This window comes from Anopheles coluzzii, chromosome 3 (assembly GCF_943734685.1).
Source record: "Anopheles coluzzii chromosome 3, AcolN3, whole genome shotgun sequence".
Classification (NCBI taxonomy): Eukaryota; Metazoa; Arthropoda; class Insecta; order Diptera; family Culicidae; genus Anopheles; species Anopheles coluzzii.
The window spans coordinates 68,767,222-68,791,328 of NC_064671.1; the positions used below are offsets into that span (position 1 = coordinate 68,767,222).

The window sequence follows — 24,107 nt, forward strand, 5'->3', positions numbered from 1 at the left end:
TCTTGATCGTGAAAAAGAAGAAAATAAAGGGTTCATCTGTCTGGCCAGTGAAACAAACAGTTACCGCGTCGTACAATCGTACTTTACACCAGGTGTCCCTTTTCTGTGCATGTGTTTGCTCTTGCTCTGTCTGCTTTGCCACCTTTTTTTGTGGTTTGCTGTTTTTGATTGTCTGTCAAATTTGTCTGGATTTGCAAACGAGAGTCACCGCTCCACTCCTTCCCACAACCCATCCCTCCAGTCGAACAGGATCGCGCGTGCGTGTGGTGTGTTTAATCCGTTGTGATTTGTTTGACGGAGGTCCGTCACCTTTGGCACGCGGCTGTAACTTACCTGGCAGTGGCTCAAGGACTTCTTCCTCCCCAAAAAAACCGAACGCGCAGAAAAGCAGCGTGTAAAAAGTCATAAATACAGCCGAACCCATCACGCGCTTGCAGCTTCCATCAAATTGTGGGGCCTTTTATTTCACTTTCAAAAGATTTCATGTCGCAGGCAAGTGACGAACCCGCTGCGCGTGTTTCGTGTGTGCGCACATTCTTGTTTGTGTGATGTGATATTCATAAAACTGTCTTTTTTAAGGTTGTTTTTTGTTGCTGTATCCAGATTCTTTTCCTTTTTATTTTACATAGGATCTCTTTTGTCGTTTTTTTTGCCATAAGTCACCCCTTTTGCTAATGAAATTTTGGGTTGCAAAAGGTAAAAATAAACTGACACGCAAGCAAAAGCACTTAGCACCGGGGATAAGCACCGGGTGGAGGCAAGCATAAAGGATTCCTCATCACCAGAAAACCAGTCAATCAACTCGCAAAACAGATAGTGCCGGCACTCTGGGGTCTGCTAATTATTTCGTTCTCAATTCTGTTCGGGTACGGCCGGGCAAACAAATAGGGAAAAAGGCTGGAATGGAACGAGCAGCATTCTGCACGGAGTCGTTTGTAAATGGTAATCTTGTGGAAGTTCCAGTTCTCTCCACCAAGCGACTCATAGAATATTGCTTGTTGAAGTTGGGACGCCTATTCGATGGGAGCTGGGATGCCTATTCGCTTCGGGGACCGGTAATATAATGCGGTGTGGTATGCACTTTGCAGTGATCCTCATAATTGTTGTCAATGTGTATGTGCAATGCGCAACTTTGTCCCGACTGCGTCGATCGATGGGAGCGTCTCGTCGATGCAGAAGAGTAATTGGCCTTATATAGGCAGCAAAGCAGTCTCCTGGCTTTCAAGGGTAGTTTATCACCCGGCCAACAGTGCTTCCAACGCATTGACCCTGGGAACCGGAAGTGCGCATCAGCACAGTGTGGGAGAGTGAGCTGGACTCGACGCACATGCAGCGAGACCTGGTTCCGGAAAGCGGACCCATACGTCTGCAATGTGACAGAAAACCTGTGGACGGGAACAGGATCGGGGACAAACCAAACAAAAAGTATAGGGGAAAGAAAACAAAACCTATGAGCCCGAACGGGTAGCGAGAAAGGTCAACAGTGTGCTGGTCAAACACACATGGTGCAGCGTTAAAATGCACCGGTCTAGCCACCGGCCGGTCGGTCGTTGCGTCGTGGGTGACCATAATGTGTAGCGGACGTGTTTATGAGTGGCTGTGCCGGGAAGGGAGAAACAGGCACTGGTTAAAAAGGGCGACGCAAGCAAGAAAGGGAGGACCCCACAACACAAACGCAACAAACGAATGGGTTTTTGGACTAGTTCTCGCGCCACGATGAGTCCGCGCCGGCAAATGGGTAGCCTAATGTGGTTCATTCTTCTACCGAACGGTGTGTACGTTTAGCTTTAAATGTTCCCTTCGGCGTTCGGAGCTCGAGTTGAATGTTATCTGACATTGTTTCCGACCGGTTGAGGGATGACCGGGTGAAGGGTGCGGTGTGGTGTTGCGTTCTGTAACCTGGGGTAGCTTTCGGGTACGATCGATAAGGGTAAATCGAGCGTGTTTTTAAAGGGAAGGAGCAAACGGTTCACCTGACGCTAGCGGTTGGAATGCAGGAAGTGGCGATAAAGTATAAATTATGGCGGTAAGAGTTTTACCGAGCTGCCCGGAATGAGAAATGAGCGAAAGCGGCTAATTGCCTTCAAATGCCAATTTTATTTTAATATTTAAAGCGAAGGAGCCTTTTGTTTAAGCTTTTAGAGGGTAAATTGTATTTATTATTTTTTACTCATAGTTTTAGAAATGTATGCAATTTAGCGGATATGGTAGTTCTTCGAAAAAGAATTTTGCTTTTTCTATGATTTGTTGCTTTTCAGTCAGCGAAATTAAATAAATCCGGTTCGAAGGACCAAAACTTGCGCTTAAGAAAGCGTTCATTTTTACACTTTTACCGACCCGAGTTGTGACTTTAATGGCCACAGTGATAGAAAAATACACCCGTTGCATTGTGTATTGCCACCGAACGGAACCAAAGCCACCATATCGCTGTGCTAATGAAATGAAGCCAATCGTCGGGTGCATCGCCTCCAGCCCGCCGAGGTGTGATGCTGGCATGCAGCACTTGCGCGCACGCGTACAGTCTATCACCGGTCGATCACGCGGTGTCGGTTCGCATTTGGTGCGCCTTTTCAATCAGCGCCACCGGCCCCCACAGTCTATAGCACCGTTCTGCTTACTGTATTATTCTCACATTTCCCTGCCAGTGCACCAGTGCAGAGTGCCAAGAAAGGAGAAATAAGCGGCACTTTGTCCGTAATTCATTCATTTCGTCGAGCAGTGGCTCCCCCCGAACATCGCCCGTAAAGAAAATAAGGATCGCTGGGGTCGTCTGGAGCAGGCAGGGGTGGGCGGGAGAGGCAAGTTGTCTTATTAGTCGGTGCTGCACCTCGGCCACCACTTGGCCGGAGGATGGCCCCAAAAGTGAAGCTGCAGCAGCTGCTGCTGGTGCCGTGAAGCAGTAAAGCAGGTTCCAAAGTGGGAGGGGTGGACGGTGCCCGGTTAACGTTGTTTTAACCAGACCCCTGGGTAGTGATGCCTGGAAAGTAATAACAATAATAACGTGCTTTATAGTTCAACGCTGCGTTTTCGAGTGGATGCGATGGCGCAGAACCCAGAGGGAAGGTGATCGATCGAAACGTGTGCGCGCAAAACGGGGCTATACGGTACTATGCGGTCCGGCCCGGGATGGGTGCTGTTGGAGTGAGAGTTTACGGTCGAAACGGCGCCCCTTCCTCCCCCTGAGCCACTCCCACTCGTCCACAGAGGACCCACTTCACAGTGATCCCACTCCACAGACTGGGCCCGCTGTATGATCGGTGCAACTGCAAGGTTCGTCGCTTACCCCGCTCACAAAGTCGTTTGATTGTGAGCGGGACAGTTTCAAACGGTTTCCGAGTCCGCTTCTCGAAGTGCGATCGATGTTCGCACATTGTGTTGTGGCGATTGCAAACTGTTGTGTCTGGGCAATGTTTGCACACACACACACACACACACACACACACACGCATGCGTCGTTGGCAATGGCTGCTAGTTTGTTGCGGTGATGATGGTGGTGGCCCGATTTTTCTCGACCACCCTCACGCGCTGCATCCGCTTACTGTGCACAGGCTCAGCGCCGGCACTCGAAAGTCTGGTGCCTGGTCCCGAAAAACCACTTCGAGCAGTTCAGGTTGGCCGTCCATCCGGAGCGTGACCCAATCGAAGATGAGGCGTCGGTAAATTAGATTTGTCGCGTTTTATTTCCTCCGAACTCAATTTCAGTGTGCACGGTGCTCCCCAAAAAGAAGGGAATGGGCAGCATCATCATCGCAGGCACACTTTCGTTCACGCCACCCAATTCAGCCCGAAACCGATGCGACCCTGATTTGGCGACACTAATGGAATTTCGATGCACGCGATGGATTGAGTTGATTCTTTTGCTTTTTTGCTTTCTGTTTTGTTTTGGTTCGATTAAACCATCTTTCCCTTTCCCCCCTTTCTTTGAGGCACAGGTTGATTGGGGTTTTGCAGAAACTCGCAGCTTGCGTTGACACCCGGCCGCAGCTCGTTGCGCTGGATTGATTAACGCCGATCGATGCGAGGCCGTTTTTGGGGCCGGTGATGCGCATCGTTCGCTTTTCGTCACTTCGGCGTCATCGCAGAAAGAAGCAAAGATGATTGATTGATTAAGGGATAGTCGAGTTGAAAGGGAGCGAATTAGATGCTTTCACTTGAGCGTGATTCAAGGGATACGCTTTTATTAGTACAGCGAGTAAGTTAAGCTTAATATGACCATTGCATAAATGCAAAAATCCCTTCATAGAGAGACAAAAAGCGTGTACTTAAAGCACGCCGAATGCAGCTGGGCTATCTTATCTTTGATTAATCGTAAGAAGCGAACGCTCATACAGCGTCGATCTTAACGTTTCTTATCCCCCCCTACGGTCGAATGCGGTCAAGCATTTAAAAGCCCCTTTCGGTTGCGTTACAATACTTATCTACCACGAGCAAATGTTAATATGCAATCTAATGTCTAACGTATTTTTTTTTGTTTAGTTTCTTTGCACCCTTTTCCCCCTACGCCATTGCCATGCTGCTGGAGACGGCTTAAAAAGGGCTCCCCGGTAAAGGCGTTGCGAGAGTGTTGAGATACGGCTACGGCATAAATTATCCCACAAATGCAGGCGCACACGGTCAAGAGCACAGTTCTTTAACGCGGGCCACCGCAGCAGCAGAGAGCGCAGACAGACACGGTTGAGCGGGCTGAGCTTCCAGGTTCGAGTTTCGTGAGAGTGAGTGCCAGGTAGCTCACAGCTGGCGCACTGGAGTCCGTCGAAACCGCGCCAACGCGCGTACGATCAATGAAGGGTTTACGCTGGTGCGCATCGGACGCTGGGTTCGTCGCTTTGTCGTGCGTTGTATTCTTACGTTCCGTCGTGGTACAGTGCAGTCGTTTATTTGTGATGCCGTTTGGCTATTGGTTTGTTGTATGTTTTCCTGTTTGTGTGTGTGTGTGCCTTTTGTGTTGTTGTCCTGTGCGTTGTTTCTAAACCCCATTACCCGTGAAGAACACCTGTTTCAACGAACGGGCAGCGCGCCGTGGCAGAGTCAGCAAGAATTTGTAACCATTTGGGCTTTGAAGAGCTCGCCGTACTCGAGTGTGATTCATCGGGCTTGGGCTGTTTGTCGAAGGGAACGGTGAACAATTCCACGACGCGTCACGAGGCGTTGCGGGCACTGGTGTGAGCGAAGGTGAAGTTCGTTGAAAGTGACTTTGTAAGGCGTAAGGCGTTTGGAAGTATTTGGAAACCGCGCAAGCAGGGAAGGAAACTGAAAACTGAGCCGAGCCGAGTGTTTTGAAGGAAGAAAAGAACGACAACAGCAGAAGCGTTTAAGCCAAACGATCGTTCTGGCATTCAGTCGCGAGTGGTTTATTGTACGTACGAGTTTGGCTTAGACGAGCTTCTAATGCGTCCATGAAAAATACGGAACAAATTTCGCCCGTCGAGGGGAGCGAACGAATTTTTTCAACCTAGCAAGAAGATCTCCCGTCCCGTCGATCCGTTCAAGATCTTGTTTGCTCAGTCTGTTATTGTTTTCTTCTCTGTCTTTCATTCCTGTTTGGCGTTTTTGTGCTTGCTTGAGCATCTTATGTTTTTTTTGGTTTTGTTGGAATGGCCATAGTGGGCCGTTTCTAGTTTCAGTCTCTCTCAAGTTTCGGTGCCGCGCAATCGAGGGAGGGTATTATTCAAATTTAACGGTGTGAAAACGACGATCGTCTCCGGCACCTCCATCGAAGGCGACGCCATTTGTGGGTCCGTGCCCAACCTTTTACGCCACCTCGGTGCTCGGTTGCGTAGGTGAATGGCGTGCGCGTGTCGGAAGCGATCCCCGTTTGGCCTGTCGGAAGTGTTGGCACTATGTTCGCGTAGATCGGATCTACCTGTGCGCGCACGCTGTTGACGTGAAAACAATCGCCCTTTGACGGAAGACGTCCATTAGAGAATGGCCCAGTGTCATTGGACGGGTAATTTAACCCCTTTTCCGCACTGCGAGCTTGGCCGGAACAGAAGACAGCGGTTAAAATACATTTGGGAACTCCCTCGAAGGTAAAAGCAGCCCGCCAGCTGAGGTATGAATTTATGATGCTATCGGGAAATGTGTGGAAAGTGATGAAAAATAAATAGATCGCTTGCAGTCACACCGAACGTAATTGCCCATTGAATGTTGGGAGTGCGGGAAAAAAACAAGAGCTTTGTAGTTGTCCACCCGTAGGGAATCTGCTCACCTTTTGCTGGACGGTGCTGTGCTGTGAAGGGCGAAGAAAAAAAAACTGTGTCACGAAGCTGTATAAAATGGAATTTAGGAAAAAGGGAAAATGCAATCAGTGTGATGAAGCAGAACACGAAAGCTTTTCCTTCTTACGGTGCGGGTAAAAGCTAAAAATAATAAAAATTAGTGCTTCTTTCTCTTATACCTTCTCTCTGCTTGTGCTTATGTATGTGTGTGTGTGTTTCTTCTGCAGCGTGCGTCAAGTGATTTGTAAAGTACGTCCCAAGCGACGAACCTACAACGGCAAAGTGTTGTGGTCAGTGTGCTGTAACAGTGTATTTGAAGAGTGCAATAAAACACAGCGAAAGGGTGGAGGAAAGCTCATACTTTCCTCGTTCAAGCCTTGTCTAGTGATATCATCATCATCCTCATCAGCGGTGTAATTTTTTCTTCACTATTACAAGTAACTTCAATGCCTCCCAAGAGCGAGGCACGCACTGTTCGTGCTTAACGAGAAATTTACGCAGACGAGTGTAAGTGCCAGCAGCAGCAATAACGTGAAGAAGCAAAAAACACAAAGTGTGCGGGTGCTTTAATTTATACGCACCGACCGGTTGTTGTTGTGTGACGTGTAGTTGTTGGGGCGAGGGTCGCCTTCGCACCGTATCGCCTCATTCTGAACGGACACTTCCGTGACTTATGGGAATTAAGTAATTAAAAAATTTCGCCTCATCATCATTATTGCCACCTCGGCCACCGCTTCGTGTTTGGTGCTTCGATTCTGCGACCTCGACGTCATCAATCATCGCGCGCACAGTTTTGGTACGGTGATGCTCCGTGTCGGTGTGTTTTAACGCGTGTGCTGTTGTTGTTTTCTTGGTTTAAGAGGTTCCGCAAACATAACCGATGGGATTAAGCCAGTGCCTTCGTATGTGAAAGTGTACCGAGTGAGTGAGGCTTCGCGTTTTTTTTTGTTCGGTGCCTGAGTGTGTCCAATTCCGATGCTGTATGCGATCGAAGACATAATTTGGAGAGTTTAAGCCTTTTTTTGATGTTGGTCGGTGCGCTGTTGGATGCTGTTTTGTCCGGCTGCCGTTTCTCGGAAAGTGATCCAAACCTTCACACTTCCTCGCGCGCGCTCGCGCATCATCATTAGCGTACCGGTGCGGTAGAAGCTGCTCATAAATTAACCATCCCCTGGCAGTGGCTGTCGAGCCGAGAAGGAAAGGAGCAAAAAGTCTAGCCGGCGAGAGAAAGAGACCGAAAAAAAAGCAAAACTAACAAAGGTAAACACCACACAGAAATCTTAACCGGACGATGAAGAAGAAGCAAAACAAAATCTGGAAAAGCTGAAACAAAAAATTAGTCAACTTTCACACCGCCCAAAATGAAGTCATGGACTTTTTTTTGTTCATTCAGCTTTGCTAGCCACTCGTTATGCTTTTTTGAGTATTTAAAATGGTTCACAATGCATTTCGTTTCGCCAATGTGCTGTGTCTGTGAACGTGTCTGTGTTTATGAATTCGATCGTGCACACAGTTGAAACTCGCATCGAATCGATCGCTCTTTAGTTAATTGATTCTGATATTTATGCGTGTACCACGGTCGGTGGAACTGTGGGTTGGGAATGGGTGGAAAGTAGAAATGTGGTGAAAACCGGTGCACGCGCGCGCGCTCGCGGTGGAAAACTGGCCACTCCATTAGGCGTGTGCGTACAAAGAAGTAGCAAAGAAGCAGAGCCTAGCCCGGGAATTACGAATTCGTAATAATCCCGCGACCGGTTCGAAGGACAGCGGTCTGAATGAAACTGAAACTGAACTTGTGTTGATGCGTAAAAGGAGGCAGGAATGTGGTAAAACACAAATCGATATCGGCAATACTGACCGGGAGCGGAGGAGAGTGGGGGGAGTTGGCATTCCCTTGCCATGGGGACCATTGTACAGGGCTTTGCTGGAGACATCGAATATCGTGTTTCTCTATTTATTAGACATTTTTGTTTTAAATCTGCTCTGATTTGCGTCAAAATAGCATTGACGAAGCATACCAAATTTCAGAAAAAATAATCTATATGCTTCAATTTTATTAGAACCATTTCCTAGGCAAAGAGTGTCACGCGTTCTCATCGAAGTGTACGCCACAAATCCCCTGCACCAATATTGCAATGAATAAATAAATAAAAAAGCACATAAACACACATGATGATGTGTGTACTAAGGTCTAGTGACAAGCTGGAGACAAAAAACAACTATCAACCAACATGTCCAACATACATGAAAACAACACAAACTGAAACGACAAACAAAAAAATTGAGCCCATAAATCGGGTTTGCGACCAGCGCGAATACGAATACGCAAGCGCAAGCCCGAAGGAATTGGATGCGAACGATTGCGCAAAGCAGGGGTCTCGTACGCGGCGCACCCAGGTGGCGGGATCTAGCGTAACACACTCTTCCACCGCCCGCTGGCAAACCACCGAAAGGGAAAGGGAAAACACACACACACACACACACACGTGTTCGCGCCAGAAGGCTTTGACACACTGTGTTACCGCTGCGCCCTAAGCCGAGGTTTAGTGGCAGCAAGCAGAAGACGACAAGGAAAGCAAAAAAAAGGGGGCAACCACATGTGTGTTTCGTAGTACAACGACGCTCGCGGGCAGTGGTTCGATTCCAGTATGAAATATTGCCCCACAGAGAGGGAGAGAGAGCGAGCGCAACCGAGAGAGCATTTGGTTTGGCCGCAAGGAAAACCCGTGCTTGGCAAGAAGTGTGAATGTGTTATACGCACACGCAAAGTGCAAAGACGAGCGTGCGACAAACAGGTGCAAACATAATTGATACCTTGCGGATGACGCGCGGGGCTCTGGCCGAGGGAGATAGAACGCGCATAGGAGGGTGCGATGATCAATCGGATGCGATTACGCGCTCCGTGTTTCGTGGATCGAGATTGTCAAAGCATGCTACTAATCGTGGGATGCTTGCTACACACTAACTCGGGGGTTCGTCGCTTTCGACACCGCGATTGCAATCTTTCGTTCAGACTCGATCGTTCGATTTCGATCAAGCGGCAGCACGGAAGCCGCTGACACGGGAGGGGACACGCCGCTGTGTCCGTGTGGTTTAATGCATGCAAATAATGGGCTTGGCTTTGGGCTCGGGTGAAAAAGGGATCGTTTCCGCCAGTGCCAATCGATCGCGGTGGCGTGATCTCGTTCTCGGCGTGCCTGATGATAGGGCCACTCGGTACCGCCTGGTGCCCCCGTGCAGGTGTTTAATGATTATGGAGCCATTTTTCATACCGCTTCTCCCTCCCCCCCTTACCCCCAGTCTACTCCTTTCTCCATCGTTCTACCTACTGTTTTCACCGTTTATCGCAAAGAACTTCATTTCCCTTTTTTTGTTGCAAAAAAGCCGCCAACGCTGCACTCTCTCTCTCTCCCCTGGAGGGACTTGGACAGAAAATGAGCCGTTTGCAAAGATCTACACAGACACACATACACAAAAAACGGTACTGAAGTCCTGTGCGAGTGATAAACGTGATTCCGTGGCCTTGTGACCTCGTAAGCACAAGATGAAGATTGATGCCCGGGTTATGTTGTGTCCGGGTTTTTTTTTTAAACTTTTGCACAGCAAATTTCTTTCTCCTCCCTCTGGCTGCGTGTCTGCGTGTGTCCAGCGTGTGGATGATGATCTATAGCGCGAAACAACAGCAAGGGAGGAAAAAAAGAGCCATACTTTGCATGTTCAACTTTCTTTGACCCTCTCCGCGCACGGAAACAAGCGGATGGGGCATGATTCATACCTCCCTTCCTCATCATATCTTTTTATTTCTCTCTCTCTTACTCTCTCTCGCTCTGTCGTGAAAGGTTTTGGGTTTTGGGGCGGATGCGTGATACGGAATGAACCATCATTGCACGGATGGCCACACGCGTACGCTTGCTTGCGGGAGGGAAAACCGAAATTTAAAAAGAAAACGCTCCGCTCACACACCTCGAGAGGATTTTTTGGCAAAAGGAAAGGAAACGGTGGTATTTCTGAATGCAGAAAGACACTCGCGGGCGAAAATGCAGACCGAGAAAAAAACGGTTTGTCTAAATTACGATTTCATTACCACCATTATGATATGGCCTAGTTCCACCATACGGCACACGTTGTTGTGTTGTTTTTTTTGCTGTTGTTTGGTCTGTTTCGCGTGTTTCGTTTTCTTTTACTTTGTTGCACTTCTGATGGGCCCCCGTGTCAGTGTGTAAAAGTGTTTTCCCTTTGGTGAAGCGCCTTCGGTAGACTGGTAGAGGTCAAACGGCAAACCATTACTATCATCACCGTACGACTTTTCGGTCGATAAATTTCGATAACCGCTTCTTTTGGAGAGTTTGTTTTCTGTTTTTGTGCTGGTGAAGTAATCGTGTTTGGAAAGGTATCGACAGCTATCGATACCGTGTGCCTATTAAGGTAACTTTTGAGCTGAGCGTTTAACGATCGCTTGGGAGAAGGTTGCGTGATGATCTATGTAAGAGTCGAAGGAAAGATTACTGAGGTGTGCCTCAATGAGAGCTCCGCTATGAGTTCACGATCGCTTAAATTACTCCTGAAATACGCTCGTTTAGAGTCAGTTTATTTGGCAATATTATGCAAAGCAAGGTTAATTCCACTTGTCACCATAAAACCCGAAACCTTTTGCTGCAAGTCATTCCCCTTTTGTTTTTAATCAGCTCTTGATTGCTTGAGTCACCAGCCCTCTTTCCACTCAGTTGTTAAGCCTGGCAAGAAGGAAAACAAGACAGTACAATAGTTCGTTTCTCCGTTCTGCTCGGCTGCCTTGTGTTCACCACACACCCGTGAGCCACCAAACCGTGAGCGCGTTCTTTCTGCTGGAACAGTACGGTTCTGCATATCATTTCTCTGCTGGCGGGAAGGGTAACCATTCTTCACCATTTTCCCGTTAGCTAGCTCCAGAATTTCCGCTCGAATAATAAGTGCTGATAAAGCTCCACCACACACAGACACACACAATAGTGCCAGAATAGATAGTTTGGAAGGCGGATATCCGTCGAAGAAAAAAACAATATAAAAAAGCAAACTAAAAACCCAAACAATATCGAACCATTCGAAAATGGTTCGATACGCCTCTGCTCCCATGTTTGATAGTTTGAGGCGCCATTTTTCAAATTTACACACACACACACACACAAACATACACGCCAATCAGCACCATCTGATGGCGGTTGCGAAGTTTCGTGGAATTTGGGCGTTCTATTGTCTAGGCGGCTCACGCGTACGGGCTGACGCCTTCGCACGCTGGGTCGCACGGGTAGCGACGAACCCCGCCGAGGATTAATAATTGTGATTTATGAAAGTGCAAACTGCAACGCCAGTTGCTTGGTGCTTTGTCCTTTGGTATGGCGGGGACACGCTGTTCGCCTGATTAATGCAGCAGCGTATGGCCGTACGCGTTGGCATCTTGAAGCGTTGTGCTGCGGTTGCGGTTGACATTATGCGGCACCCATTTTTAATCGAACTCGAGCCACTGAGATCGCGACACTGAGCATTTACATCGAAGGGCACAGATGGGGCATGGGCGGGCGGCAGGATAATTGCAGGCTAATTCAATGTTTTATTGCTCTAAATGAATTAATTATACGCGTGCGAGACAGCCAAGGAGACTCGAGTTCGAGCTGGAATCGAGTGCGTTAGATAATGCTATAGTTTATTTACCTGTTTGCGTACATGAGTTGTTTTTCATCTAGGAGACGCTTTCTCAACTCCACAAACGACTGGTTTGAGGATAAACGGCACTCGCACTCACCCGGATATATTGCCTAATTGCTACCGATTGACATATCAGGCATGAGTTATGAAGCAGTGTAACCCTGCTGATATGTTGCCATGGCAGTGTAGCCTTGACTCTTTTATCGTGATGATAGCCAAGACCCTCTCAAACAAGGCAATTAGAGGTCCGTTAGACATACCACACCTTGCTCGCTCTTTCTCTGTCTATATCGGTGTCCTCGAGACAGGTTAGGGTTACAGGCTAATGAGCTTCGTCGGCTACTTCACTGTCTTGATTGTTCGGCATTTTTTTGCTTTTAATAGCAAACTGGGACAAATATTCCAAACCAGACAAGTTCCGAACAAGCACACTTGTCATAGCGAACGACGTCGTAGCAATTACACCGAAACGAACGAACTTGTGACCCCCGTGTGGCCGGTGTAGCCGGTTTTACTACAACAAAACCGGGGCTCCCTCTTTCACCTGGTGGGTGCGCCCGGCGCTTTGCAGTTGCGGCAAACCAATGTACCGGTAGTTCACGGAAAGCCTTTGTTTCTTTCCCCTTCAGCGAAGCGCAACGGCGTAGATTGAGCAACGTAGGCTCTCGCGTTGGAAGAGAGTTTCCCCCCTTGGGTGACTTTATTAGGTTTTAGGCTTGCTCGCCAAGACAACCGACGGTTAAGGGTGAACGTCTACGTGGCTACCGGCCACACTTGCGGATCGTTACGGCCCTGCAGATAGCGATCTGCTCACGTACGGGACGGGTCCGAGATACCTACGGTTGAAAAATATTAAATCAGTGAAACAGCGCGATCCCCGGCAGTTTACGGTGGTGCGTGATCAGTGAGCAGAAAATAAAAGCATAAACTTGTGCCACTACTTCTGCTACCATGGCGTTATTGTGTGTCTGTGGCCAGTGTGGCCGCAAAAAACAAGAGTTTCGCAATGAGGGCGTTCGCTTTCTTGGGCGAAATGCTTTATGGAACCTGCCAGTGTGAGCGATTACAAATGTATACAAACTTTTTAAAATTAGCTATTCTTGCCGAAACACAACTGGTCGAATATCGTCCAGCAAACCTAATTAGAATCGATGAATAAATAATCGACGAAATGTGTGAAGACAGCACAACAGCTGGCAATGTCTAGCGCTAATATCGCTCGGGTTGCCCTGTTCGGGGTCGCCGTATGATAACATCTGCCTCGGCGTATGAATATGTATGTAGCAGCAGTGTTTGAGGCAGGCTTGAGCGGGCTCGAGACACACGCGTACGATATGAATGTTGTGTTGTGCACAAACCACGGCGAAGTAGCCGTTCTTCTAAGCAGGATTAGTCGTTGCTTGCGCAAACCCGAAAACCTCCAACCGAAGAAACGAAGAGCCATGCGATTACTAGAGCACACGTTAGAGATTTTTTTGTTTCATTAGTAACGCTCTGATGACTGTTCCAATCTGGAACGAAATTAACAGGTCCAGGCTTTGCTGCCCGTCCTGCTGAGCTGTTCCCGCTATCATCCCGCAGAAGTGGCTCGAGGAAGCTTTCGGGAGGGCATTGAACAGCAGAGTCTTTCACCGTTTGAATGCTCGTGATCCGTCAGGCGCAACGCACAGACTCAACACTGTTTGGACATCATGTATATTCGTTGTGTAGATTTGTTTAACTTCCACTCAGAGACTCTCTCTCTCCGCCTTTTTGGAGGAGCTGTTTTGCACATTAAAACCACTGCCCGTTTGTCAACGTACGAAGAAACCGCTCTAGCAGGAGATTTTGAAGTAATTAATTCAGCTGCTTACTCGAAATTTGTTGTTTTTCAATAACCCCTTCTCACTTTGCCTTGTTGTCTTACAGTTGTTTTTTTTTTTTTTGGGAAATTATTGAAATTAATGCACCGATGCTTAACCTCGGGCACCTGCCATCGCTTCAATCGTTTTGTTTCTATATTTACCCAGCGTAAGTACGGCGGATTGATGATTGTTTTCTTGTTTGTCCACGGTCGCGTTTTGCAATATCCGTGCCGATTCGAAGGCTATGGTTGTGTTCTATCCCTTTTGCCAGCAGCCGAAAGTCTGTCAGGTGTAGCGAAGCGGTACGGCGTGCGGCCAGCTCAGAGCGTTCTCTCGCGTGGAACGCGTATCGGCCAAATCGGTTAGCAAAAATCTATTAGCGTGTGGTGTGGAGCAAGATGTAGACAGGATGGACGACAGAGTGGAATCGATAAAGAGGGAAAGAAAAAGATCTCTGAAAACATCACGCAATCCAGCTGAGCAAAAGGGATTACGCAGCACTGTCGGGCCGACAGTCGACTTGCAAACGAACGCGCACGAGTGGCGGTGATTAGCGGTGCGTTTAGATCGGCTCGAAGTTATCAACCGTTTAGCAGCATTAGCTTGTATTAGCAGATAGCCGGTTAAAGCATTGCCACCGGATAGATTGTGTTTCTGTGTGTATGTTGGTAAGCCTTCGCAAGACATTCAATGAGGCAGCAATTTTGCACTAATCGCACTCAACGCTCATTACATTCCCATTCAGCATTGAGTGCGTGTCCTTGAGGTGTTTTTGGAGCAGACTTTAAATTGCTTACAAAAATAAGCACATACACACACTCACACACACACACGCACACATACAACTCAACAGGATATATGAAATGATTCCATCGATGTGTTCGATTTCCCTAAGCGCCATTGCCCAAATTTCAATAGCAGCCCTCCTTCGCTTCTGGTTGGCGCTGGTTTTGTAAGGTCATCAGGCTGCCGAATGCTTCCAAATGCCGAAATGAAGTGTCAATCCATTTTGGAGTCGGGGGTTCGCGGAGGTGCCATAATCTCTGTGCTTGAAGCTGTCAAAATCACGGTGGATTTCACGGTGCGGTGGAAGTTGGAGGGACGTGTATTCAAATTTCAAGGACCACCTGTGTCTCCTCTGCTCAGGCTTTGTAGGTAGGTGATTGTAGAAAGAGGCACAGGCACGGGCTGAAGGATACACGAGCACTCTCGAACCAAAAATCAAGATGCCAAGGGGAACAAGCCTCGAAAAACTGCCACTACACATGTGTGTCGGTGTGTTTGAGTACTGAAAGTGTGAAGAAACATTGGGAGGGGTAGTTAGAATTTTGGAGATTTTTTGCTTATTCGTTGCTTGCCGACGATTTAATATACTTAGGGTTGCTTGAAGGTTGTAATGCGAGTAAGTGGGATATCGAATCTCACATCGGTTTTGACTAAACAATGGTAAAAAATTGGAAGCTTTTATAGGTATTCTTTGAAGATCAGTTGCACCGAGAGGTATAAGTTTTCAATCATATTTGCGCTTGGACAAGGGTACATGAAAGCTAACATGACACCAAAGACATTGAAGAGAATACATCATGAACAGCCGTTGAGCTGCAATTCCAAAAGTTACAATCTGTTAACCAAGATTCGGAAGTTATACACAACTCTGCTTCCTTTCCATTTCATCGTACAAAACGACAGGAAGTCTGCAGAGCGTAGAGGATATTGCTAAACGGCTGTTACTTCCTGGCGGCAGGCCGGAGACAATATGCGATATGAATGCGCTGTTGCTGTGTGAAACCTTGCAACGACTTACCAGCGACCGTCGTTTATTCACTTCAGGCCCCAGGATTGAATGCCACCGGAATGCCTACACCGACGGGAAGGTGTTGCAAACCTTCCACATGTTCGTTTCGATGCAGTGAGGCACTGGTTGTTTGCTTTTAAAACAAAATCCAGCATAACCGATGCTTCACAGAGCTCTCCGTTTTAGAACGCCTTCCATTGCACACAGAAGAACCTCCCGGTGGGACGAACGGTTGTGTGCACGGGGCATTCGTGCACGGGGACGTGATGACAATCAATCAATTTGCTTTTGATCGGTAACGGCGTGCGCATACTTATCAAGCTCCAACAGCGATGGTTCTGCATTCGCGTGCCGCTGCCTGGAAAGCTGGGAAGTAGCTCGCGCGCTTTGGAGCAGCGAAAATATGAACCTTGGCAACGGCTTGGTTTGTGTTTGCCCTCGCGCCAAAACGCAAAAGCAATGGCAGACGCATCGCGTTGCAAACCCATTCAGTGAAGCTCCCAGTCAGTCGGTACGAAGTCGCGACATTCTTGTGAGAGCGTTGCAGTGCCTTCCCGCGAAGGAGTTGGCGGGAGCATGTGTGGGTTTGAATAATGAAATCACATCACGATTTTTCGGCCGATGAGTTCAGTGTGAATTTCTCATGCTACTGTACTGCAGCACAGGGGAGTAAAAGCAAAAAAAAAACATTCTCCACGAACGTCGTTCACGGTGAGTTCCTCGAGCTGGTTCGCTTATTTACTGTCACCCATGGATCAACGTGAAACGTGAAACAATGTTTGGGCGAAGCAAACCACTGTTCTACAAGCAGCTTAAAGCTGGCTAAAGAGGAACATGCTCCATACCCCGGTCATGGATGGTTTGTTTTCGTTTACTTTTCTGTTCTCGCTCAGCGCAACCGGGGAGAGAATGTAACGCGATCGTTCTGTTTGGTGATGGCTGTGTAAGGTTACTGTTTTTTCGTCGTTTTTTTATATGAGTCATTAATGTTTGCGAAATGGTGTAGCGGGTTTTGAGTCGTTTATTTACTGCTTACGCTTACGATTTGCCAGCTTACGACACGTTTGCCTAACGAGAAAGGTGTGATGTGAATATGAGAGGCCCGTCAGGCCCTCTCCATAGGCCAAGGTTCTTCGGCTCCGATTTGCTGACGTTCCGCTTCTCGAGCGACTCGAGTCGGTGCGTTTTAGTTATGATGCTTCACAGTGCCGAAAACAAACCCTCCTCTTGAGACTCGCCTCGAAGTGAATAGAGCGCAGTGTACCCTTTGCAACAGCAAACCTCCGTCCTGTCCGCCTTCTCAAAAGGTCGGGGAGGTCCCATCAAAACCGGGTCCTGTAATAAGGTAATTGAATGGTCTCGGCTCCGGTTCCAATTATTTGCCTTCCTTCCACAACGGTGCGGCAAAAATATCATTTAGTGTGCCACGGCGGTGGCGGTTTTGTGTGGCGCCACGACGGGTCCCATCCGCTTCGCGATGCGTTTGCCCCAAAAGGTCTTCTTGGGTAACACCGTTTTGATTTTTGCAACAAACATTTGCCTTTTGGCCGTTTGGGTGTTTTGCGAGTCGTGTGGAATAACGCCAGCCTAACCAGTGCCTAACGAATCCCATATACGAGCGGGTTTGATCGATCGGTTTACCCCACTCTCCGGGCTTGCGGTGGTGGTAATAGGAGTCGTTTGTACGGGGAGGGAGCACATGGCAAGTGTTTCACGATCCAGACTCCGCCACGTGGCCCGTGGCGAAGCGGTTTCCAAGAGACAGAGAGTGCTTTTTTTGCAAAAAGGCGCGGACAAGATCGATTGAGTAGATCACGAGCCGTGCCCGAAGCGGAGTTAGTGGTGAACAAAAAAACCAACCCACCAGCTCAACCAGCAGATCACAAATCATATCTCTCTGCGCTGGTTGTACTGGTCGTTGTCTTAAGGAACTACTCCGCCTATCCCTCGGTGACTTGGGTTGGATGGGAGGAGTAGAGGGCCTGTAGAATCATAATTAGTATTCATATATTCAAATTGAACGCTAAGCGATATGGCTATCGGGCGTGTGTCGTGTGGCCGCTGTCTCGCGTTGGTACACCCCTGTCCGTGACATAATTAAGACACCTTCGCTTTTGAGAGGATGGCGCATTTTCGAATGCCAAGATGCGTCGTCTATTGTGTGTGTGTGCGTATGGGAGACGTGTTTTTCTTTTTTCGGGCTGAAGATCTCTCCTCACACCACAGCACGATCGATTGTGGCCGCAGCTCGAACGAGGTCGGTAGGCGTCAAGTGTCGACCGGGCCGAAGACTTGTCGAAGAGGAAGATCTCACGCTTAGACACTCGACACTCGACACTTCACAACAACCAGGGCTTCCGAGGCGAGGCTCGGGGTTGAACGTACACAACACCACCGGTAGCAAACGGTACCGAAGGGCCGCCCGTGTTTGAGGAGCTCGGCTGACCTGCTTGCACCGCGAACACGCACCGCCGCACGTCAAACTGTACAATGGCCATGTACTCATCGTGTGTACCAGCCCGAAGTACGAGCAATTAAACTGCCTGGGAACTGCTCCCTTTTCTCAAACAGCAACAGCAGCAGCTGCATCCATTCTTTCCGCGGTCGTTTAAGGTTCTACACTGCCAGCCAGGTCGGGAAAGAAGAAGTCGTGACCGACTGGTCCTCGGCGGTCGGCGGTGTTCGCTCGCGGATGTAGATCATTTCCAACGGTCCTGAAACGGCAGGGTTTGGCATTCAAATGAATATGAGCGCTCCGGTACATAGGGCCGAAGTACATGCCGGGTGGCAGCAGGATGTATGATGCCACGATTATTCCAATTACCGGATCAGGTGTACTGCCGGTGGTGGTTTGTGGTGGCTTTCGGGAGACCTTTACGAGCGTTCGTTGCTGTTATTGCAGTGCAATTGAGCAATTCTAATGCCTAAGAAATGTAACAAGAATTCCATCTCGTTCCATTAGAGCGAAGAATGGATGCTAATTGTGCTTTAATAGCTGTTACTCTATCAAGGTCGTACCATTATTCTTGGCATGTCTTCAGAGAAAAAAAAAACTCATGAAATGCCAAATGAATGTTTGATAGAGGATTTGATGGAAGAGCTCTAAAATCCAAATCCACCGCAATTCTCCATCTATTTCGGAAGATATTTGATTGCTTAATGCTCATCTTACCGAAATCTAAGTGACTAGCCTTTCTGTGGGTGACATTTTGGACGAAGGTCTGCCCCGAAAGTGAACGTCTAACGCTCTCCAAAAACCTACTCGAAAAACGACACTGTCACACTGTCTTATAGAGCTGTATCAGAGGTCTCACCTTTTTCTTTTAATCGCTACGCTTCCAGGCCACAACAGGAGGTTTTTGAAGCCTTATCTTTGGGTCACCGTTTCGGAAGCGGTTAATAATATTGCGTCCCGCTTCGCACGGTCCGCAAATTACAATCAACGCACGCAACATAATTTCCGCTGACGCAAACGCTTCGAACGCCGGCTTCAACGCAGCGCAACAAAAAAAAAGGAGAATGGTCCACCGCATACACAAAAGGTGAAAGAATCGATTTCCTGCGATCGATTGCAGAAGCAAATGCACTTTTTTAACGTTCGCTCCGGGAGTGCTTGGGCCGCACCGGACACCCTCCGGACAAGTAAGGGGAGGTCGTGTTGCTGACCCGCTTAAAAAAGCGGACCATTTTTCGGAAGGTGCACCTGTTGCATAAGCGGCCGACGATAATCTTAGGTTCGGTTGTGGACGTTCTACCAACCAGGCCACCAATTATCATCACGTTAGGTTCTGTTGGTTTGTGGGGGTTTAGGTTTGGGGTGTGTTTTTTTTTGCGTTTCCTCCTCTTTAAACCAGACGGAGTAACCGTTTTGTGCAAATCGAGAATTGAGGATCGTCTTTCGGGTATCGGGCCCGGGCTCTATAATCTTCCCTCCACTGCAACTGGTTGTAGAAATTGATCAATTTGTCTTGACTGCTTGTAGCAGGGAGTGCTTCTTTAACGTGTTTTCTTTGCTTTTTTCTCGCCTCATTCGCATCATTCCAGCTTCCAGTGTTGAGCCTACGGACGGATACGGATGATTTGATCGTGCGTTGGGCCAAGCGGATCATGCTGATCGCCGGGTGGTCGTTGCAGTGCATCGCTTAATCATGAACGGTAGCAGCGTCGCCGTGGTGGACCACCGTCCCAAGGGGCTTACCGGGACGGCTGCAGCACGGCATCCGACGGCAGCGATCGCTTCCTCCTCGAACTGGGCGACCAGCGGCGGTGGGTATAAGCCCACCCGACCGTCTCCGATCGGACAGGCGGCAAGCTTACCGCGCCGTTCGAAACAGGATGCTGCCGAGGAGGAGCGCAACGAGAGCGAAGATGATGATAGTGGCTCGGTGCACAGCGAGGGCAACGAATCTTCGTCTGGCACGGTGAGCGACTTCTCGGTGGACGAGATACCGGTGTGGATCAAGGGCGAGCAGCGGTGGATATCGGGCGTGTCCGACGACACTACCTGTGGCGATCTGATAGAGGTGCTGGTACAGCAGGAGCAGGGCGCTGGCGCGGCGACAGCGTCCCCCGACGTGAAGGACTACTGCATTACCGAGCGTTGGCGACAGGTGGAGCAGGTCCTGGACAATGGGACGAAGATTTGGCAAATCTGGACGGCATGGGGAAAGGCGCAACCGGAGGTAAGAATCCTTTTCTGTGGAGTCAAAATCAGTATCAATAGGTGCCGCTAGAGGGTTACGATGGAATCCATAAATTACGTAACGATCAGGTCAAACCTGTACGTCATTTATGGAGAAGGATTGCGTCCATAGTTACATTTTGTTGCACTCAAAGACGATTCAAAGAGTCTGAATGCTAGCATGACGTAGCTTATGTATGACACCAACACAGATTCACTTTTATTTTCGCCTATTTTAATCAGCAAATAGATTTTGAATTTCAAAAGACTTTTAGATGTTAAATTTTATGAGTCCCAACGATGATCTGATCGCTAATTTATGTTCATTTTTAAAACACTTGACTTTACCGCCGAGCTTAACGTTAATCAAAAGCACATATCAATTAATTATCCTTCGTGTTTACCACCCAGTATTACCATAAACCTTACAACCGATCGCTTGTTAGATACTGCAAACTGTTCCCCCAACAAAACCATTAAAGCTCTCTGCTCTCGGCGTCTTAAAGCCTCGCGCGTCATATGCGCCATAAATGGTAGTCCATGAATGCTCATTGATAATCATCGAGGACACGGCCGGAGTGGAGCGTTTTTTGCTTCAAATGCCACGAAGAGGCAGAAACCGATCCGTAATGTTAACCATTTTATTGACAAGCTGCTCCATTAGATGAACACCTCAAGGGCACTGGCGGCTGCTGGAACCCCTTTCACGCTGGGCAAAATGGCACAGCCACCATTACCACCGCTAATCGGAACCCTAATGCGTTCACTCACCGTTCTCTCTCCACCTCACAATCCCTATTGCCGCAGGTGAAATTTATTCTGCGCCGCGTGGACGGTTCCCATGGAGCGAGCGGGGCGAGCAGCGGTGCAGCGACATCGACGGCCACCGGCACACCGCACGGCACGGTCGAGCGTGATCGTGACAGCGGTCGCGGAAGTCCTACGGGCAGTATCAACAGTGCAATAGTGCGTCGCAAGCGGCACCGGGCCCAGAAGTCGACCTTCGCCTGGATGACGCACGGCCAGACCATCCATCCGAAGTCGTCCAAAACGTCGATCGAGCGGCTGATGAAGCTGATCCTCGAGCAGGGTGACATCATCCAGCAGCAGCTGTCGAAGCTGCGGTAAGTTGCGGAGGACTCAGCAGAAGAAAAAAAAGGGATAACAGGATCATTAGGATGAGTTATGAGTAATAATTTCTTCTCCTCCTTTGCAGCGATCGCGAGATGCAGATCAACATGATCGAGGAGGAGCGGCACCGGCTGCGGGAGCGGGAGCACGGCAAAAACTATCTCCTGGAGACGTACCTGAAGGGGTTGACGGAGGCAACCGAGACCGATCCTAATGCGATCGATAGCGGTATTACGTCGGAGGCAACGACGACGGCTTCGCCGGAGATGGATTTTGCCCCCGAGCACGACTCGGACAACAATGCATCGGGCGGCGCGGAAGCGTCGGTGCGGGAGCAGATCAAACTGCTCGAAAAGATCGTCTCGCTTAACAAACAGATCCAGCGTGAGGAAGAGTCGGCGGTGAAGCTGTACCAGAAGGTTCGTCACTATCAGCTTGAGGATCCGCCCGACGAAGCAAAGATCCAGGTGGAAGAAGCGCTGGCCAAGCTGAACACCTCCATCGATCAGGATACGCACGAGCTGCAGCTGATCGACGAAAGCCTGCGTCAGTCGGATGCGATGCTTCGGGAGAAGAACGAACTGCTCCGAAGTCTTGCGGAAGAGCTGAACCATCAGGAAGCGGCCGATGCCAAAGTGATCATGGACTTCTCGCAACCCACCCCCGTAATGAGGGTTGATCGAGGACCGAGTGAAGTTGATGGTCATCCGAACGCAATGGCACATCCTTCACATCCACCGTACGTACCGTACGGTCCTACGAAACCGCAGCACAACTATCCCCTCTACCCGATAGCGGAGATCCCTTCAAAACCTGCTCCAATCCCGGTTGGACCGGGAGAACCGGCCAAGATTGTTATAGCGAGCAGCACACTGCCCCGGAACTTCCAGCGCCCAGCCCTGGCGGCTCCGGTGGGTGGTATGAGCGGGCTGGCCGTACCGCCGGACGCCATTTCCGTCCATCAGATCAACAAGTTCATCCAGTGTAGCAACAATCTGGGCACGAACTGTAACACCAGCATCGATGACAAGGTGTGCCCCAAGCAGCTGTTCCATTCGGCCGTTTCCTCCGTCGAGGGTCAGGGCACGGTGAAGGCACTGACAGAGGACTTCGCCAACATGGGAACGCTGGTGTGAGGCGGTGGAAAATGGAGAAGCAGCACAATTTTCGCAACCAAATCGAACGAAACCGAAGAATAGGCATCGCACTGTAGATAGGACCTTGGAGGTTGGTAGAACGCTGAAGAAGAAAAAAAAAGAGTTAGAACACATCACATCATAGTCGCAAATTACAAATCCGTACCAAGTAAGAATGCTAGTAAAGTATATATAGTATAGTAAGTTGTGTCGTTTGTATGTTTCCCTCCCCTGGAACCTTTTGCATTCCCAAAACCATTCCCATCTATGGCACAAAGCGAGTTATTATTATTTAGCGTTAGCAGTATTTTGTTTGTTGAAAACTAGACGAATGAGTTTGTGCGTTCTTTGCGTTTATTTTCCATGGCGCAATGCCGTGTCGTTTGCTCCTACCGTCCAGCTCAGCGGTAGTAGACCCCTAAGCTGGCTAGTCAAATGGTAAGATTTCAAAGCATTTTTGTTTGTTTGTTGGGTTTGTATTGTTTGTTTACTTACGAGCAGGTAGTGAGTGTAGGCGACTAGTTACGAATAGATGTTAACGGGGTGTACGTAGCAAAAATGACGCACGGGAATCATCTCGTCCATCGAGCGATCCAACACACTTTGAAAGTGTGATGAGCAGAGATGGGAGCGATCGGAGTGGTAGCAGCAAGCGAATAACTTAACCAAATAAACACGTTCAATACCATATTTATACAAATGTTAGGTTCAATCGGATCGGCGTGTTTGATAGAAGTGCAAAACGATGAAATAAAGCTATATTTTCTGATATATTTTTATCATTAGAAACCATGCGTATCGCGAAACTAACCCTGCACGTGTTAATCAATTGCATACATGTAGGCGCCTACTGTTGGTACGTTACATGCCAATGCGTTACATGTGATTTCAATTTGTCGTCGCCGAAATCTCACTTTCTTCGGTTCAATAGACCTAGGGGGGAACCATTTAAACCTTTTACATTCACTGTGGCTCACAAATCTATTGAAAATGAAGCAATCCAGCAACGAAACACATTTACGATGTAAATCACACCACGCGGTGGAAAAAGTTTTAGCGGCACTGGCTCTCGCTCAGAATCTTAAAACACAAAAATCGTTTAAATCGCAGAAAACGGTAAATAAAAGCTTTTGCCTGTGTGTGTGTGTGGTTGCGGCGCATTGTTAAAAACGAATGAGTTGAGGTGTGCTGTCAGTGGAAAAAAGGGCTGCAGCACAGTTGATCCGGAAGCCGTAATCACAATCCCTTCAGCCGCTGTGGGGTAGGGTACGGAGGGTGTAAACTTTCTTTCCCCCGTTAGCGGGCGAACGAATGGAGTGAAGAAGACGTTGCTACGGACGATTGGCGCTTGGCGGAGCAATCCCTTCAGCTTCAGCAGAAAAATCGACATAAAAGACACATCACGCTAGTTGATAGCCGGTGTGGGAGGAGCGGAGTGACGCTTCAGCGATGTTTCGACAATTCTTTTCGCGCAAGAAATGAAATAAAAGTTGAGAAAAATGCCGCAAAAGTACGTGATTAGCATTGACAATCGCGGTGATGGGATGTGATTCTTTTGGTTTGAGCAAGGTTGAGGCGGAGTGAGAGTGGGTAAAGCGGGTAAGCTTTCAGCTAGAATCC

General features: G+C 48.6%; 1 protein-coding gene across 4 annotated transcripts; it reads left to right on the plus strand.

The window, feature by feature from the left end:
• The first annotated feature begins 4,551 nt into the window (after positions 1-4,551).
• On the plus strand, positions 4,552-22,592 carry LOC120958291 (ras association domain-containing protein 10). Of its 4 annotated transcripts, none has more exons than XM_040380977.2 (5): positions 4,552-4,907; positions 6,446-7,478; positions 19,584-20,221; positions 21,028-21,344; positions 21,437-22,592. In XM_040380977.2, exons 3-5 carry the CDS (start codon positions 19,688-19,690, stop codon positions 22,485-22,487), a joined length of 1,902 nt encoding a protein of 633 aa, XP_040236911.2. In that variant the 5' UTR covers positions 4,552-4,907; positions 6,446-7,478; positions 19,584-19,687; the 3' UTR covers positions 22,488-22,592. The 4 variants fall into 4 exon arrangements, with proteins under 4 accessions (XP_040236911.2, XP_040236912.2, XP_040236913.2 ...); XM_040380978.2 differs by having other exon boundaries at positions 6,446-6,725; XM_040380979.2 differs by having other exon boundaries at positions 4,552-4,900.
• The last annotated feature ends 1,515 nt before the right edge of the window (positions 22,593-24,107 follow it).

Excerpts from the sequence above, each read along its gene's own strand:
- LOC120958291 (XM_040380977.2), top strand. The coding sequence starts at position 19,688 with ATGAACGGTAGCAGCGTCGCCGTGGTGGACCACCGTCCCAAGGGGCTT. Across the intron at positions 20,222-21,027 it reads GGGGAAAGGCGCAACCGGAG|GTGAAATTTATTCTGCGCCG; the intron begins GTAAGAATCCTT and ends CTATTGCCGCAG. Across the intron at positions 21,345-21,436 it reads CAGCAGCTGTCGAAGCTGCG|CGATCGCGAGATGCAGATCA; the intron begins GTAAGTTGCGGA and ends CCTCCTTTGCAG.